At 38.9% G+C, this 19,672-nt stretch overlaps 2 protein-coding genes across 4 annotated transcripts; one reads left to right on the top strand and one right to left on the bottom strand.

Annotated features, from left to right (window-relative positions):
- Positions 1–11,481: 11,481 nt before the first annotated feature.
- Positions 11,482–15,807, bottom strand: LOC136248743 (probable serine/threonine-protein kinase DDB_G0278901). The gene is made up of 13 exons (XM_066040532.1): positions 15,511–15,807; positions 14,782–15,318; positions 14,349–14,649; positions 13,963–14,112; positions 13,775–13,902; positions 13,591–13,722; positions 13,340–13,541; positions 12,908–13,291; positions 12,571–12,822; positions 12,459–12,515; positions 11,933–12,403; positions 11,775–11,887; positions 11,482–11,725 (listed from the first exon to the last, which is right to left on the bottom strand). Exons 1-13 carry the CDS (start codon positions 15,688–15,690, stop codon positions 11,657–11,659), a joined length of 2,976 nt encoding a protein of 991 aa, XP_065896604.1. The 5' UTR covers positions 15,691–15,807; the 3' UTR covers positions 11,482–11,656.
- LOC136248744 (cobalamin trafficking protein CblD-like) lies at positions 15,509–19,556 on the top strand. Of its 3 annotated transcripts, none has more exons than XM_066040535.1 (6): positions 15,532–15,925; positions 16,048–16,163; positions 17,576–17,706; positions 17,994–18,203; positions 18,943–19,029; positions 19,297–19,556. In XM_066040535.1, exons 2-6 carry the CDS (start codon positions 16,145–16,147, stop codon positions 19,489–19,491), a joined length of 642 nt encoding a protein of 213 aa, XP_065896607.1. In that variant the 5' UTR covers positions 15,532–15,925; positions 16,048–16,144; the 3' UTR covers positions 19,492–19,556. The 3 variants fall into 3 exon arrangements, with proteins under 3 accessions (XP_065896606.1, XP_065896607.1, XP_065896605.1); XM_066040533.1 differs by having other exon boundaries at positions 15,538–15,925; positions 16,013–16,163; XM_066040534.1 differs by lacking the exon at positions 18,943–19,029 and having other exon boundaries at positions 15,509–15,925; positions 16,013–16,163.
- The last annotated feature ends 116 nt before the right edge of the window (positions 19,557–19,672 follow it).

Below are 19,672 nucleotides of genomic sequence, written 5' to 3' on the forward strand. Positions count from 1 at the left end.
GTGTGATAAGTAAGTACAATAGGTTTACTTGCTCTGCAGAATTGAATACACTATACCACCATAGTGTATTTAATTCAGCATTGATTTTACAGGGAGTAATACGGAACATCGCTTTTTGGTTGCAAGGAACCATAAAGAAGATCGCTATGATTTATTACTGCTGCATCCAACATGCTGGATTTTCAGTTGATATTGTGACAATTGAAGGTGGCTGTCTAGGCCATTTCATGCCAATGACTGCTACAAGACTTGCCATCCACCGGAGAATACAATACGTTGTATGCTTCAGCAGGCAGCTCGTGTTTCCATCTCCTGTTCAGACAGGATATGTAATGCTTGGGCTTTACGATTAATAACTTGGTATAGATTCCTGACCCCTCATAATACTGTTGATAATTTAACCTTCTACGCCTCTACTAGTACAATGCTGCTGCTGCTGCTGCTGCTGCTGCTGCTGCTGCTGCTGCTGCTGCTGCTGCTGCTGCTGCTGCTGCTGCTGCTGCTGCTGCTGCTGCTGCTGCTGCTGCTGCTGCTGCTGCTGCTGCTGCTGCTGCTGCTGCTGCTGCTGCTGCTGCTGCTGCTGCTGCTGCTGCTGCTGCTGCTGCTGCTGCTGCTGCTGCTCTAGCTGTTCATAGAGTAAAGGGATTTGCTGATGACTTGACTGTCATCTCTAAAGATGTCAAGTCTCATCAGCAGGTTTTATCGTTGCTTGTCTTGAAGGCAATCTGTTTTGAATTCCAACCTCAGAACTGTATCTCTTAACTTCAACGGTCAGCCTGTCGGTCACCACATGGTTTCTGTCCGAGAATAATTCGACATTACAAATCTGGCAGCACGTTGCTGGACACTTTCTAACTTACTAAGGCCAATGAAACTTGATTAGCAGTTTCGCGTCATCGCCCGCATACTGTTTATATACCCGCATGGAATTTCATTATTGGTAATTCTGATCGAAATACTCTAATAGAACAGTCACTTTTACTTTAATAGAGCAATCAGCTATACTCTAATGGGAAAATCACTTGTTTAGATAGCTGAATATTCTTATATGGATTAGTAACGTACTTTAGCAATTTAATGCAATGTAGATCTCCCTGTTTTTTTTGGCAGAAATCTTCATGTTTGGGGTGGGTGTTGTGCTTTTAGAAAATAATGAATAATAACCGCCCGCCCGCATCAATTTTTCAAAAATCTGAGCGAGAAACTGGTAATCAAGTTTCATTGGCCTAATTGCACAATATAAGATGTCTCTCAACTAAGGGAAGAGGGGATTGTTGTCAACATCAGTACCCTGAAGTGTCCAATACCTCAGGATCATTCTGGCATTGTTCATTCATAATGCAATAGAAAGTTGCTGGAGCAGGGTTGCAAGTTTAGGAGGAATAATGCTAGGTCAGCAATTGTGTGTAACTGTAAGGTCTTTAAAGCAAAAAGGGTCCAGACTTCAAAACATTGCATGGTGCACCACTAAAGGAATGAATGAATCAGATTCTCCACAGCCACAAATACCTCTCATCATTGGCTACCCCAGTTGCAGCAGCCACCCCAGCACAGGAAGCAAAGGAGGAAATAAAAAAGCAGGCTGAGTAGTTGCCATGCCACACTTGGTTATGGTTATAGATGTTATGACAAGTATTGGAACAGACTGAAGTACTCTTCAGGGCAGATTCTGTTGCATGCTACTGATTGGTGTAACTCTCTGGATGGTGAAGTGGTCTGCTTTCTTTTACTTATGAAAGGCCTTTGATTCCCTAGATCATATGATCTTGCTACAGTGTCTCCATTGCTTACATGGGTATATCCAGTCCTGGGAGGTATACCTCAGGGCAGTGGGCCACCGCTGTTTTAGTTCATGCATATCAATGCTTAATTTATCAAGGTGGCTTAAGAACAGTATAATTAAACTTATCTCAGATTGTGGCATTTGAGATCTTATTTATACAACTGGCTGGGGATCCCTCCAACAATTCCTAGACCTGACTTTCTCCTCTTGCCAGTGTAGCCTGTATTGCTTTGACCAGAAATCAGCATACTTATACTGTGCACGTGCATTCTGTTTCAAGCAATACTGGACATGGTACATCCCATCATGTTCCTCCTCTCGCTGATGCAAGTCAGTTGCAAACTGAAAGATTTCGTACCATACTGTAGCAAATGCTCAACTCAGTGTTGTGCACCTTCCAATACCTAACTACAACTTGATATTTCAAGCAATAATCCTTCACAAAGTGGTTATACCATTTTCACCATCTATTTTAACTAGTCTATAGCTAGCAGAAGTGCTTGGTAGATTTATGAAACACCATCTTCCACATGTCAACCAACTCTCCATACATCTCATAATGTTGTTGGTAATAACTATATTTGTCCCGGTATAACTGTATCGTAATAGTGGTATCCGTGGTATCCCCTAGAAATGTTTTCATTAAGAATCAACATAGAAAGCATCAAGTGACCCTAACACATCAGTACATTTTTTACCATTAATGTTTTTCTGTCACAGTTTATAAGATTGTTGCAACTGGTAATTTATTTCCTTAAAGCCACCAGTCCCATCAATCAAGCAACTTAACTTTACACCTAATAATGAGCGTAATAAATCTATTCAGTACAAAATTTTTAATCCATGCATGTAGCTATACTTGTAACCTTTGGCAATAAAATTAATGGTATAGCAATATTATCTGATTATAATATCGTGGTGCTGCTGACTGGTATGACATTGGAATAATATAATATTATAATATTAATGTACAAACTCAACAAGAATATTACGTGCATATTATAACCAAAAGACAGGGCCAGAACCTTGACTTTTATATATTTGGCATAGCCGTTCTTCCATGCAATAGTGTACAAGAAAAAGAAAACAAAAACAAACAAACAAACAAACAAACAAACAAACAAAGCACAACAGTAATAACCACATAAGTACAGAAGCAAAAAAAGTACAATACAATTGCACAGTTAAGAAACAACATAAATACACCACACACAAAAATTACACATAAAATAATGGAAAAGTAGAGGACAGCTACTAGTGTAAAAACATTGGGATACTCTAATAGAGCAGTCATCACAATATACAGTCATCATGATACTCTAACAATAGAACATTCGGCATAGAATATAACAACTGTTTTAATTACACTGCTTGGTCTAAGCCATCAGTGTTAATTGTCTTTTCAAAAGTTTTATTGAGCCATTGCATTGAGCTAACTGATCATGTCATGCGTTTGTAATTACAATTTAAAAATAGCCTCCTGCATGCATGCCATTTCAAAGCATATATTTTCCTGGGGGAACATTGACCCTAGACCCCCAGCTTGGCATTCTGATGCATGTTGCATGTGCTTGGAACATGCAGTTAAGAAGCAGATAATCTCTGACTTAAATTATCACATCAAATCAATAAAAGTAGTGTGGCCTCCATTGCAGGCCTGATCACTCAAAATCTCTGGGCTCTTAGTAAGAATATGAAGAATGTGATTTACATTCACAAAACAAGTGGTTGAACTGACTATGTATAGTTAACTCCATAAATAAAACAAAGCTTGCAGCAAGACAGGTGCATACATGACTGGTAACTTAACCCTCTTCTAAGAACAACGTTTTTGTCTGAAACATAAGGAATAATGTCCTTGCTTTATGAAGAAACATAATTACAGTACTTGTAATCCCACAATTTCATTTACACACAAATTATTATTGTACTATAGTATGTTCACGTTGAGCTGAATCCTCAAAAACATTTAATAACTCATGGATGCAATTACACATGATCTTGAAAATTGGCTCATTTGTAGTACTGTTTGATCCGCTAAAAATAATTTGAAATCTTTTTGTTCAAATGTTTGACATGATATTTACGGCCAATCAAAATTTTCACAATACATTTCCTATGGGGAAGCCATATAAGTACAGTGTCCATTACAGCCCTTTCCCGAACTTGTAATGGAGCCAAACCATACATGTCTGTTGTTGACACCTTTGCTGTTACCAATAATCATCTGGTTGGCTGAAATGTTAACTCTGTTGAGAAAAAAATCCACATTTAATTTTTAGCTGTTTTTCAGGATTCAGCTCAACATGAACATACTATATGTGTGTACTCCATAAACCAAAGGAAAGGAGTAAAGTACCAGCCAAGATGCCAGATAGGTTAATATCTCCCCTGCCTAACCCTCCCACTGGCCACTCCTTGAAGCTACCAAACAAACTCACAAACACATCGAGGTCACAGAACCCCCTGTTGAGGACAACAGTAAATTTGTGAAGATTAATATTAAGTGACTCACATTTCTTCAGAAAAAATTGATCTCAGAAAGCTACGAATTTTCCCTGCTTTGTAGAAATGAATCTATGTCATGCTTTTGCCAACATACTATAATGCATGCATATATAGTTTCCAATTTTCAGCCCTTACTTTAAACTTTGCTGCTAGCTACACCGTTTGTAAATGAATTATCTCTAAATAGGCAAGGCCATGCTAGTAAATTTTTTCTTGAACTGTTACAATGCATACACTATTGGTGGCATAAGTTCTGGATGGTATCTGACTGCACTTAATCTGCTGACTCATTGCATACACACATGGTTATTGACTTATTGTCAAAGGCAGTGGAGAAGGCTAAAGAGTGGAGGGGGAAACATATTTTACAGTGGAAGGAGTTTGAGGCACACAATATAGATGGATGGAGAGACTTCCCCCAGGAAAATTTTAGATATGAGCTTTGAGATGGTACTGTAGGTTATTTGAGTGTTTCTGACAGGTAAATTAATTAAGTAGCTACGTAACACTATATACTCCCCCAGTTCTATGGTCAATGTCAGTTAATAACAGAAGATTTTCTGTTAATAACTGACATTGACCATAGGGCAGTACCTGAACTCATTCCTGGTACCCATCGGGAACAGAGGATTTTGATGATGACAAAATCTTTAACTTAGTTCTGGTGAGATTTTCAAATTCAAAATAGCTCAGTTTAAAAGCAGCAATAATAATCAGGTTCGAGGCTGCCCAGGTCCAGTCATGATGGATTTTTTCTCCTTTCTCCACTTTTTCAAACACACTTTATGTAACAACTTTAAACAGGCTGTAGGACACCTACAGACCTTCAGCACTTGTGTTGTAAAGCCTTAATAAATATAAAAAATCCATTTAGGCTATGTAGCTAAGTCATGTAGATCCTCTCTGCTTTGCAAGCTTTGTGCATAATTTTTAGCAAATCATTATCAGTCTGAAGGGGATTCTCCCAATATATTGGAAGATGGCCAATGTGATATCTGTTTTTAAGAAAGGAGACCAGCAATGCAGGAGCTGATACAGGGGGGGTGGATGGGGTGGCTAGCCACCCACCATGAATTAAACTACTTTACTTACACATGCAAATCAAAGCATTAATATAAGTACTCATACTAATCATATAAAACACTTGTAGTACACATTTTTCTGTTATGTTTAGTCACAGACGCTTTACATCAGTGTATTTGTTCAAAATTCAGTGGAAAACTAAATCCTTGTATTGCCAACACTCCGAGGTTACCCAGTGTTTCATCACTCATATAGTGGTGCACAACCATGAATGGATTTGCCTGAGACAAGAAAACGTCCTTTCTGCCTCAGTGCTTCTGATGGGTAGTATTGCCAATATGCAGATGAATTCTCATATATTGGGGAAGAATAGGATCTGCATCTTCACTCAACAAATGAGTTATAGACTTATCCTTTAAAGCTGCACAGAACTTACTGCAGTGAGTTTTCCATCTAGCAAGCTCACTATCAAGGTTGTCATCTGCTTGCAGTAAATGATTCCATTTAGATTTTAAGATGGTGCATAACTGATGCTCATCTTTTGTAGCAATTACAAGTGTGCGGGCAGTGTTTCTTTAGGTTCAGTACAAGTGGCCAGCACAAAATTTACATTTATAATTTTCAGTCATAATCATTTCCAGATTCAATCTCGGGGGGGGGGGGGGGGGGGGGTTGCCCCCAGACCCCCTAGTAAGACACACATTGAACCTATTAACACAAACACTTTGATAAATCCCCACTTCATTATATGGCAGTGCTCATTCAATTTGTATAAAAACTAGCAAAAGCATGAAACACCCTTTGATCATGGGCGGATCTAGGATTTCAGAAGGGGGCTAACGTAATGGTTGGTTAGCTAAGAAAAGTGACAATTGGTTAATACACTATAGCTATAGTGTGAGCATGTTCTATCTAGGGGGTCTGGGGGAATGCCCCCACAGAAAGATTTTGCAAATTTAGCCTATTCAGTATTAAAATTTGGAAATGATATTTTTGACTGAAAAATGATGCCACTTTGTTTAAGTGATTCACAATGCTTGTAAAGTATTGTGAGTCACCTAAGTGTAATAATGATGAAATGACACTATTATTCCAGAACAGTTGTAATACTAGCTGTCATATGAGGGTACAGCCAGTAACTAAAAATATATTCTTTACATAAAGAACAGGGAGGGGAAGGATATGAATATCAGCTATACATGATCCATACTTGGCATTAATTTGGTGCTTGAAATACCTTAATTTAGCGGTACATTAAATTTAGCAATATTAGAGTTTTGGTTTTTGCTAATTGATCATGAATTAATAAAATTTATATGGTAAATTCATCAATATACAAAATTGCTAAATTTAGTGTATTACTTGGCTTAAGGTATAGCTAGTGTGCTTTACAGCCTCATGGCTCAAACTATAACATCCAAACAGTAACAATGAAGAGAGGGCTTGAGAGAACAAGTATGCACTTACCATACAGTGTGTACTGAGAGTATACATACATAGAATTTCCTGCTTCCTCTGGAAGTTTTTGGAATATAGCTATCACAAGATTGAATCTGGAAGCTATTTTTAACCAAATACTCTATTATACTGAAGTGGGTACAAGATGGATGAGTTCAGTTGCAAGCAATTTTAGAAAAACAGAACTACACTTTTAAATGCTATTCGATTATAAGGCAATACATAATAGTGGATTTTCAAAGACAATACACAGGATTGGATCTTAAGGTCATTGTAGAGATTTAAAATGCACACAAAAATAACTTCAACTTTGTAGTATATATAGCCACAGACTGTTCTGTTGCTATTTCAATCTGACTTTTTACACTATGGCCCCATCACCATAATTATTAATTTTTCACAACCAGAGTCCAAAGTAATTTACATATACAACTAGTTTTGGCCACAACTAACCCCTTATAATGTGACAGCGTAAATGCTGTGGTATCATTTGAGCTTATAAAGTTTAAGTTTCAAGGGGTTTGGGAGTGCAAACCCTGTATGACATTAAATTTTATTAGCTTCGATTGATGCTAGATGCAGCATGGAACATTGGTATTGATAAAGCAAAAACAAACAGTTCTCAGATACTACAGCCTTGTTAACTGTATACATGCTATGAAATTTACTGTCAACCCAAGCATCAAGTTTGTAGCAACAACTGAAAATGTCGTATTTTCAGTTGTTGCTACAAACTTGATGCTTGGGCTGTCAAATGGTTTAATATTATAGTAGGGCCTACTATAATATTAAACCATTTGACAGAAGTTGTTCTCAGAAAGTGATTAGTATATGGCAGGATGTTTGGAGCAATATTAGATAGCAGTGCACAGGTCAAGAAAATACACTGGCAACTTCTTGAAAAAACATTATGATGGATGTTCTATTAGAGTAGTTGACTGTTCTATTAAAGCATTTCGATTTTTAGCAGCTTTTAGGTTAAGTCTCACACCAAAAGTATAATTTGAACCCCTCTTTGTAATTCTAAGTAAAGATTAGCCATTCTACCTTCTCTTTCCATCTTTTCATTGCCCATGCATATGTATAAGATGCAATTGCATCTATACTGCAACTTCTAGAAACTTCCTAGCTTGCACATGGTAAAATTTTGGAGGGGGGGTGCTTCAGCAACCCAAGCACCCCCCCTCCCCCCCCCCTAAATCCGCCCTTGATTTGATGGATCAGCCCCTGAAATGCTCCACAAGAGGCTGTTAGCTAATTGAACTCAGGGCATGTGGAATTGATGGAGCTATTCTAATGCTATGGATTGAATGCTTCCCTCACAAACAGAGAGAAAAGAGCTAGTGGTTGTCAGTGAATGACTTGGGGGTCTGACACTAACTGGAATCCAACACAAATCACTTGGAATCCCAAAATGGAATCTGGAATTTGGGCAGGAATTCGGAATCTGGAATCTCGATAAATGTTCTATAAGTCCAATTATTTCCGTATAATTATACCGTATATTATCTCGTGTGCTGTGTTGCAATCAGCTTAGTCTCGTGAGCACGGTGCACATGTCTTGAAATGTTTATACCGGGTACATGTACAGGCCTCGTCAAAGATCTAATTAGCCTGGAATCAGCTGAATGCACATAAAGTACTAATGTATGTGTAGCTAGCTATGTAATTGGAAACTGGAATCTTGGGGATTTGGGAATCCAGAATCTTTGCAAAAAATGGTGAGATTCGGAATCTTACACGCGACTTTTGGGTGGTGTCGGACCCCTCAGAATGTTAAGTGCAGCCGAAACTTGTTATGATATACTATGTATAGTACACAGAAGGTGTTTTAGAAGCATAACAAGAATTTACAATGATATTGACTATGAATGTTGTATTTAATAGTTATACCAGGGATTTGCCTGACATATATATGTCCAAGCCCAAGGGCTGCAGACTGGAGGGCGCGGGCATATATATTCCCAATGCAGTCCTCGGTCTTGGGCATATTATATCAGGCAAATCCCAGGTGGCCATGGTATATAATAGGTGAAGAGACAAACCTACATTCACCACATTGCTTTTATACAAAGGTATCTAAATATCGATTGTGGGTTTAAATTTTGGGCTGTGGTATTCACAAAAAAGAAATGATTGTGGATTTTACTGGTTTTAGTGGTACCATTTCTCCCAGTTAACGATGTCTAAAATAGTCTAAGGATGTGCTGAATAGTAGAGGTTACTGGCCTTGAGAATGTCTAAGCCATCTTGTAAATGTGCTGTATAGAAAACCATTCCCAACACTGCACAAACAATTATTTTAGTGGCTGAACTACGTGATAATGACTCATTCAATTATTTTTCAGAATGCTTGGCCAGCTATGCTAAACTCAAACCCACAGTGCAAAATTTTAAGCAGCTTAATATAAATTAGTTACATGTTTATGACTCCCTGTATTCACAGGCATTAGCCTTCTCACAGATCCCTAGTGGGATAGCATTCACAGATAAAACCATTGCTGGCGAGAAGTCAATGTTTAAGTACAGGTTGAATGCAGAGAAAATCTTACGTCCCGGTTGTTGTGGCTCCTTTGGCACGTGCCTAGACTGCATGTTGCGGGGGATCAAGTCACTACTGGGTCTGGGATTTTTTTCTGCATTCTTCCACATTTCAGTTACATGTTTATGACTCCCTGTATTCACAGGCTTTAGCCTTCTCACAGGTCCCCAGTGGGATAGCATTCACAGATAAAGAATCAAAGGAAACTGATGCTTTGTAGTTGCCTCAGCATCAAAGGCATTGTGGTCAGGGCAATATATGAAATATAGCCCTGTGGTTTCCTTTGATCTGAGGTGTCAAAGTGGTATTATGGTTAATAAGATTTTCGATGTTTTTCCGGCATGTAAAATCGCTTAATCTGGGAAAGTGCAATGACATTGATGAATCATTTGGTGTATCACTTGGTGTAGCCTGTATCTTACATCACTTGGTGTACAATTGGTGTGGTATTAATTATTTAGAAGGTCTATTTTGTGAATTATAACCTTGACAACTAAAGCCAGCACTCAATCATTACAATTAGACCATCATTTGTTATATAGAAATATTATCAGGGTCCATTTTCTGATCAAGAATGTTTATTACTGAATAAACTACACTGAAGAGTGAGCCTCATCCATCAAACACCTTCCATAGAATCCATACCTACGGCAGAGACTTGGAACATCATACACTTATGAAAACCAGCTAAGGGTACGTGGTAAATCTTGTGATACGACTACCTGTGCATGATTGTTTATTTTTCATTTAAATAGCCTCTTGTCAGTCAATGTTTACATTATAGTTTACCATCAGATGATACAAGTAGTCCGTCATCCGTATAGCTAAGTTTTTCACCAACAACAAGTAACAATATAATTATGCCATGTACTTAGTACACTCAGAGAGAAATTGATAACTGTTTGGGAACAACTTAAACTCAATCCCTTTAAATTTAGGTGTGGCCATGTATCTCTTCTATTTACTGAACACTTTATAAATAACATAGCTAACTAGGCTATTTTCTAACTAATTTTTGAATCAGGAACCGGCCTACAGGCTACTTATAACTTACTAGCATTGGTACTGCCCAGCCTGCTCTATGTGCAGGGACCACATTATAATAACAACCAAGCATGAAACTTCAGTATCATTCATGCCCTACAGCAAGCATGGTGATATCATTTTTAATACCATCATCTTGCAGAAAGGATTCAAACAAATCTTTGTCTACACCCTTGCACTAAACATGCTGTAAACAAGCTAGAAGCTTCATTTAAATGCTAGCTTATTGAGTGCTTTGCTTGGTGCCAAAACTGCTTTGATACATGCTGGCAGCAACTGGTGAGAAGAATGCGTGAATTCAAATGGAATGCAGACAGACAGACGGACAGATGGCTTTTCAGCTTTATAATTGGTAGCTAATTCCTGTATTATCAGAAAGATGCATGCCATTAGTCATATGTTATGAATCTATAAGCACTAAGATTGTGGTGTAACAGTGTAGGAAATAAAGAATTTACCGTATAGAGGGAAACTTTGGCGGGGGTAAACTTTGGCAAATTTGTAGCAAATCGCCAAATTCACCAAAGTTTTCTCCTGCCAAAGTTTTCCTCTATACAGTATACCAGAAGAGGTCTGCAGAAACAGATTGATCTTACATTCCTAAAAATACTTTTCTTGCTGTTAGCTACCTACAATATTCCGTTAAATACACTCTCTCTGCCGTAGTGTTGTTTTAGTCAGTTTACCAAACTTCTAGTTAGAAACAATATGATGCAAGTACTAGCTATATCGCATGGTCAGTTTTACTTATCAAAACCTTTGTTTTAAATATTACCAAACTTGGCATACTTTTAGTTGGTAAACTAAGTCTCAAAATGTCCATACTAAAAGGGTTTGTATTAGTTAACTAAAACAACACTACTCTTCCAGCCATGGTTTGATCTTGTGCTCTGGATGCTGTTTTACATAGCTATGTGGCTATCAGTCAAGTCTGGCCATGTAACTGAGCCTTACAGGAGTAACCAGTCCGGCTAAAACCATACCGATAATTTAGTGTTGCTGAAGACTGAGCTTCTGATGTCTAGCAATGCTAGTGGAATATCATTTGTGTGGTTTATCACGTCCAACAATGTCACATGGTCACTAATCCAATTACTTATCAAGCACTTTGTTGGTACACAAATAAGGTATTGTTAATACACTGTATTTTTGAAATCATGTGATTAAGACAGGTGACATCATGAAGAGCTGATATAATTGAGTCTATTGGCTAATTACAATGTTGAAATCATAATGCAATAAAAATATAAAAACAAATATAAAACCAAATGAGTAATAAAATCTACAAGATGCTATGACTAGTGTGTCTTAAGTGTATTATGAGTTCTTGTCATTTCTAATACAAGATGATCACTCTTAGGTACCATCTAAACAACACCAGTAAAGGATAGTTTAAACCACAAGTTAGATGATTACCTGTCTCAGTTCACCAATTGTGGTCCTGTCACTCACTTCTACATGTTGTGCAGTGTTCTTCGGAGAAGCAAGTTGAAGTGTGTGAGGGTTAGTCTCACTAGGTTCACTACATCCTGTAGTACAACATTATGAAGTGTCCCCAAGTTGTGTTCACTCACCATCTGGTTTGTGTTGTTCTCTGTCTGGAAGGTTTAGTGGTGGGGGGTGTTGACTATGGTCTAATGACACGCTACGTCTTAGTCCTTCAAGGCTCCTCCCATATCCTGAGTCTATCACGTTGTCAGTGACTGGGGTGGTTGTGTCACTGCTCCGCCGTCGTTGATGTGTCGGTGTTGTGGTGGCTTCAGTCACAATTGCATCTAGCTGTGAAGGTACTAGAGACTGTAGTTGTTGATCCATTCTTGGAGAAGTTACTGGACTATGTGTCGGTGTTGTGGTGGCTTCAGTCACGATTGCATCTAACTGTGAAGGTACTAGAGACTGCAGTTGTTGATCCATTCTTGGAGAAGTTACTGGACTATGTGTCGGTGTTGTGGTGGCTTCAGTCACGATTACGTCTAACTGTGAAGGTACTAGAGACTGCAGTTGATCCACTCTTGGAGAAGTTACTGGACTATCTGTCTTAGGACCTGTAGAGTGAATAGTTGAAGGGGGGACATGAACATATGAATGTATTTAGCTTACCATCACGGACATAATTGAGGGAGTTCACACGCTTGACCGTATTAGTAATCATATGACCTGTGATACCACACACAATTTACTAAGTGACAGAAGGAAGAGGTGTATACCTCACCTGCAGCATTCAACACATTGGTTGGCTCACTCTTTGATGAACCGATGTTACACAGTGATTTTCTCCTCTTGCCAGAAACTTGGTTTTGATCAGTATTCAGTGCTGTGGGCCTACTTTGAGTGGCACCAAAACTGCTGGCTCTGGTACGTCCCATGTCTCCTCTCAGATCAGCAAAGTCTGGTGAATTAGTCGTTGGGTGTGTCACACTAGGCTGATAGTTGTACACATTCAGCTGGTTAGCCATGAAATTTCCTGCAAGACAGCATACAAGTGTTTATAAGGCCTCTGTTTGCTAGACTTGTCAACCCACACTTGATGAAATATGACATGTCCTTACCTGGCAATGATGAGGGCTGTGATCTTGGGTGGAAATTTGGTTCAGGCATATAACCATAAGCAAGCATGTTAGTCCTGCCACTAAATGAACTGTTGCAATCGTAATAAGAGTCACTGTCACTCTTCTCAGAGCCATGTGACAGTTGGTTATGATAGGTCAAATCTCTTCCAGGAGAAGACATAGACAAAGATAAGAATCCATTAGTAAGGCTTTGATATGGCAAGCTGTTCTCATTGCTCAAGCAGCTCAATGATTGTTCATCAGGATGAGATGGAGAACTGACATCTATACCAATGTCTTCATGTTGCTGCTGTTGCTGTGAAGTACTCTGCTCAACATCATCACCATCTCCTTCTACTAACTCATGTAATATACACTCTCCGTCTACAGAGTAATCTTTGGAATACAAGCCTCCAAAATATGTTTACATACCAAGCTCCATTTTCATCATCCATTTCATGGTAAGCAAATCAGAGGCACTTGGTCGAGATGAGCTGTCTTTACGGAACACCATCTTCCACATGTCAACCAACTCTTCATACATCTCACAATGTTGTTGGCAATAATTATATTTGTCCCAGTATTCATCAAAATCTACCAGGTCAGTGATTTGTTGATCTTCATAAAAACCAACCTGTAATGCCACATGGTCACATGTAGTGGACACTTCACTAAGATCATACCTTATACAATGCCATTTCATGAGACATCTGAATTCCAAATTTCCATGGTAATTCACCTGTTACCATCTCCACAGCAACACACAACACAGACCAAATGTCTGCACTAAACATCGGTGGCAAGCCTCTATTCATCTATCATACAGCAAGTCATCAATAGCTTCATAAAACTAAATACCATACCCACCTCTGGTGAAGCAAACACAGGAGTCCAGCCACCAGTAGATGGAGGAGTGGCAATATCCACTTTACATGCATTACCAAAATCAATCAACTTCACCCTGTAGCCACCATTACACACCACAATGTTCTTGCCTGTGGACCAAAACGTTTATATATGTGTAAGTTGTGTATCACATCATTCAAGACTTGTACCTTTAATGTCAAGATGGAGAATACCACAGCTCTGGTGGAGGTAGTTCACAGCGTACAACATTTGCTGCACATACAACATGATCAGAGCAATGTTGCCAGAGAAGTTTTCCTTATCCTCACTCTCACAGAAGAGATAGTTAATGTCACCACCTGCAGTGAAGGGATTGTACCATATAACCACTACATCCTGTAGGCACACCATTAGACCAATTAAATATTTATACAATGTCACCATTTCCTGTCAACAGGATGAGTAAAACCAAAAACATCTAACCTTTTAGAGACACAATAAACACGGAGATACAACACACATGACAGCACACACACGCACACATGACAGCACACACACGCACGCATGATCACGCACACATGTACACCACACTCACATGTTTCTTCTGCATATTCTAAGAAGATTTTGAAGGTATGATCTCCATCCCAATCCTCCACAGCACCAAAAAACCGAATCACATTGTCATGGTTAAGTTCTTGTAGGATTCTTGATTCCCTGATCACATTCTGTCTGCAACTTTCATTACAATTATTGGGCTTTTTGACGATAAACTGAGTGTGCTTGATCTTGTCATTACTAAGCTTACAATTAGCTGAGCCACCAGATCCAGCTGATCGCACAATATTATAGTCTCTGTCCTCCAAATAGTATCCATCTTCCCCGAGTGTCAGCACAGTCTACACAAATAAGGTGAACCATTAACTGGGGTAAGTTATGATAACAATTCACATGAAGGTGATCATCTATTTAGCACCCATACAAATCAAAAACAATTTTAGCAACTACAATGAATTTCATTACACTCTCACCTGGTCTAGAGGAAACTCAGAAAACTGTCTCTGTAACACTACAGGTGGCTGAGCTGCAGTGACAGGATATTGTACAGGGTCATTGTCTGGTATAATGTGCTGCTCCACTGTACAGGATGGCTGGTGCTGGACAATGTTGGCAGTCACATCTCTCTTCATGTGCTGCTCTTCAAACGCAAGGATTTCTTCTGCTCTCTCAGTAACATACTGTTGTGGCCTGGCAAAAGTTCCATGGGAGTAAAACCTTCTGAAGTAGTCACCATCGTATGACATAGTACGGAGCAGTTGAGGTTGCATTGGCATTGCTGAATTACCGGCTGGTGCAGAATTGGCACTGTGTTCGTCACTTGTAGGTACAGCCAAATGGGAACAGTGACTTGGGGCTGGCAGTGATTGAGGTGGTTGGAAATGGTTGAAGGGATACTGCTGCTGTTGTAAGCACTGTGGTGGTTGCTGTACATAACCAGGAGGGTAGTGTGGTTGATGCTGCGGTACATAACAAGGAGGACTGCCTGATATACTTCGCTGATAATGCATCTGCAAAAACCACAAATAAATATGGTCAAGCAAATGATATAAGGTATACTACAACAATATGCCTCACAGCTAGCTTGTATATTGCTCAACAGACTCATTGAAGGTCTGGTGGGCGGCACTGTAAAGCTAGCTGCGTAGCTAGGGTACACGTGCAAGCCATAGCCTTCTAACACATACAAACTATAGCTTTACCTGAGGAGTAGTTTCACAAATAGATCCTAAAGTTGGTTGTTCCACGCAGGACGATTTTCTTCCGCCGTTCTGCATGTTCGGAGTTGCTGGAGTAACTGCGACACTCGAGTAACCGGAATCGCCTCTACGCAACGATACTTTGCGCGGAGGAACAGTTGTACGCTCAGTCTCTGTACTCATGTGGAAGATGCAAACAACACAAACAACACAAACCAGTAACGATTCTATTATCTACAGTCACTAACCCGATAAACACACTATATTCAGGGAAAACCGGATGTTTGCATCATTGTATTAAAATATTTCTTTTGCTTTTCATAGTCACGTGATACATCAACAATTAAGCAAGAAAGAAGGCATCACGGAAATATCAACAAGTCACACTCGTAGAGGGAGAAAGTCTAAAATGAACAAAGTGAGGGTTTCTTGTGGTTGAGATAGTGCTTTAATGTCGTTTTCTATATAATGCACATCATGTGAATGAATTTGTACTTCACACTAGGGTTGGGTTGTTCGCAATGTCTCATTTCTTCCTAGTCTGAGAACATTCCTTCAACGATTAAGAGCATCAACCACCCTCCCCACTGTGTTAAATGTGCCAAACGGGAGCTATGTTTCACATCAAACAACCGACATGTTAACACCACCATCTAGTGAGATATGTTTGTCTATTGTAATGAAAATTCACATCAATGATTTTCATTGGAGTCTTGTAACTAAATGTTAAGAAATACACTATAATTATAAAATATACACATCAATCAACTATATAACTGCATGAAGGCTAAGTAGTAGTAGCCAATTGTTTCACGATACTAGGAAGTTTGTTATTCAACTATGTGCACATAGTTATATAATTATACCTGTGCAATCGTACATGATCCCTGTGTTGTGTACGATATGATAATGATCTGTCATCCTACTACTATTAGTTGTGATTTCGGACTGATAACTTTAACTTCAAGAGCTGTCACTTGTAGTTCTGCTGTCTGGTTCTGTGAAGGTTTTTATTTATTATTGCTGTACAACACCAAACAATGTTTCAGGATTTTTGTGTATAAACAAGGATGTTTTGTTATTTTAGAAATCACTGGGAGCATTTGTAAGAATTACAGCCAGTACACCTGTATAGGATTGGCTACAGTGTAATGAGGAAGTGTCCTTTTAGGCTAAGTTTTTGAAATAGTATAAGTGTTAAGGAAGCAATTGTTGATACATGCCATGGTCAGTATATCAGTGGCTGATGTTTTGTAGAAAATCTAACGATTTGTTTATAACAGTGTTAGTGACAAGTTGATGGAACATGGCATCACACACACACACACACACACGCACACGCACACACACACACACACGTACACACAACACACACACAACACACACACACAACACACACACACACATACAGAGTAAATCGTTATTTGTATCATATTATATCCCATATGTGGGAGGATCAAAGTGCTGTGCTGGGTGATAACTAACTTATCATTCCAGGCTGTGAGTTGTCATTTAGCGCTTATGTGGGAGCAAACCTCAAACCTGTCATGTTACGTGAGCAGGGAGAGAGGCAGTTGTTATATTGTTTCTGCTAGCTACTCGAGCTACTCCATGAATGAATTATTTAGAATCCATTGCTAATAATCAACTTAATGATGATTTATAGGCTGTGATATAAAGTATCCCAGTACACTCAGGCAATATCTTAGTTATTGCCCTTGTACTGATTGAGTTCTTAAGGTCTTGTATCGATTATTATTAAAATCCTTGATGAGATAAGAAAACTGGCGATATGGGCAGGGATAAGAAACTAATCATGAAGTTTATGTGGCTTTACATTATATTTTATCCTTGGTGTTCAAGGTTCTCAATGTTATTAGTGTGAAAATAAAAAATGTTTGTAAGGAGGTATACTGGAGACATTAGTCCGTGGACAAACTATTTGTATAAACCAGTGTGACCTTTAGGGGGTACACATGTACATGCAATGACTTCAACTGATAAGTATTGTGTGCACAGCATATGGACATGTATCTAGATACTAATGTGGTGGTGTGTTGGTTCTCAGGTTATGGTAGTTTAGCAGAAGCCAGACAAGCTTTAGCTAACTTGGGTTTGTACAAGGAATTCCTCTTACCTGGAGGTGTTGGTGTTGACATTCAATCATTGATAAGACCAGAATGTGAGGTTGTTTGGGAGGTAAGGCCATGTGACTTGTGGTTATGATTGAAAGTGAATGATGCAAGCTAGTCAAAAACTTGATCTTGTGTGAAGTGTGTGTGTGTGTGGGTGAATGTTTTGTTTTAAGTAAATTACTTTGCTTATTTTATACCAACTTAGTTAAGAACTTTCATGGTCTTTTTGGCCCACTGCTTTATTGTTAGTGTGTGGGTTGTGAGAATTATTTTGCTGTTATGTGGTTTGTGTGTTTGTTAAATGTCGTGACCATGTATCCTGTTCTGTCATGGTGTTTCCTCTCCCGATAGTCTTCGGTCGACGCACCACCTCAAATATTGGTTGAATGTCAAGCTCAGGAGTGCCCAGAATTCTTGCTTGCCGGGTTTCTGGAGCTGTTTGTGGGGCTTCCAGCGAATACACCAAATCTGACAATGTTGACATTAACAGAACACACTAGTCATGATATGATGGAGTGGTCAGTTGGGATGGCACAAGAAAGAGAAGAACTACTTCATCATGTTAGTCATTTGTGACTGGCCTGCTGAGTGAAAATCTGACTAGTTTGCACTTTATTTTATTTATGACTTCTTTGCTGTCTAGAGGGAAAACTAACGGGCTGTTCAGCCTTATCTGGTGAATACTTTTGGAGATATAGCAATAGACAGCAAGAAGAGCAAAACAGTCAATTTGTACAATACCAATATGGGAATAAATTACAGGTGCTTGTTTAATCGATCACAAGTCAGTCATGGGCTATGGAATTGTGATTCGTGTTATTTTCTCCATGAACTGGGACATACAGTTTTTGGCCTATATCCATCCATACTTTTAAGCAAAAAAGGTTATTCATGGTGACAACAAAATTATGTTTTTACTGCAGTGTAAACACTAAACTAACGTACACATAATTCATGTTTACTTTGTGGTATAAAGATGAAACAAAGATATTCTTATTCTCCATGAAGAGGTGAATTCAGTGGTATATGATATTTCACCGTTTACTGAAGAGATTAAATGTGCGTAAAATTTAATTACGCAAACTGTCAGATTTTTGCTCAGCAGATCACATTTGTATTACATCAGAGGAGGTTGGTCACATGTCATGACATATTGTGTAACCGAGCATGGTGTTTATCAGCTAGGGAAGTGTTGGGGGGTAACGAGATGTTTTATGATATATGGGGTGTTTGATGACACTTGACCAACTTCCTCTGATCACAGATTGTGTGTGGTTTCATATTCATGTGTCACTTATAGTTTATTGAGTCTGCGAAGGTGATGTGTACCAAACTGATTGCTGCTGGCTACTGGGCAGACTTCATAGATCCATCTTCAGGCAGAGCGGTGTGTGACACAATCCAACACCTGTAGATAAATTATCATTACAATATTGAAACCATCAATGGCTTCCTGAAATATGGACACCTTGGTAATCAGGACACCTGTCCATGGTCCCATTTATTAGTGTACACACATTTAGACCCCTGAAATCAGGACACTCACTAATAAGGACACTTTAGTACGGTCCAGAATAGAAACAGTCTACTACTATTCTGTGCAACAGATCTATGACCCATTCATATTACTAACATTCATTGTTGTCCCATTTAGTTCTACAGTCCTCATTCTAATGCAGTGTTGACGGAGACTGATGACAGATATCGATACTTTGGCTTTGAAGTGCTGGACCTCGGCTGCTGCAAGTGTATCAGTCACCACTTATGGGGTACAAGGACTTTTGTCGGTTCACTGTTCACTGATGCACCATCAAACTGTGATGTTGTACAGGGCATGATGAACTTGTAATAAAATCTTCACTGGAATTTCTATGAAATCTGTATATTACCATGTATGATCTATAGTACTGTAAATTAGTGTTGGGAATCACCTAGGGGTTAACTGTGTGACAGACCACTAAGTTAATTATTATCAGGCAGTCACTGACATCATGAGATATAAATCATAGCAAAGAAGGAGGTAAATTAGC

The sequence above is a fragment of the Dysidea avara genome, chromosome 3, assembly GCF_963678975.1.
Source record: "Dysidea avara chromosome 3, odDysAvar1.4, whole genome shotgun sequence".
NCBI classification, from domain to species: domain Eukaryota; kingdom Metazoa; phylum Porifera; class Demospongiae; order Dictyoceratida; family Dysideidae; genus Dysidea; species Dysidea avara.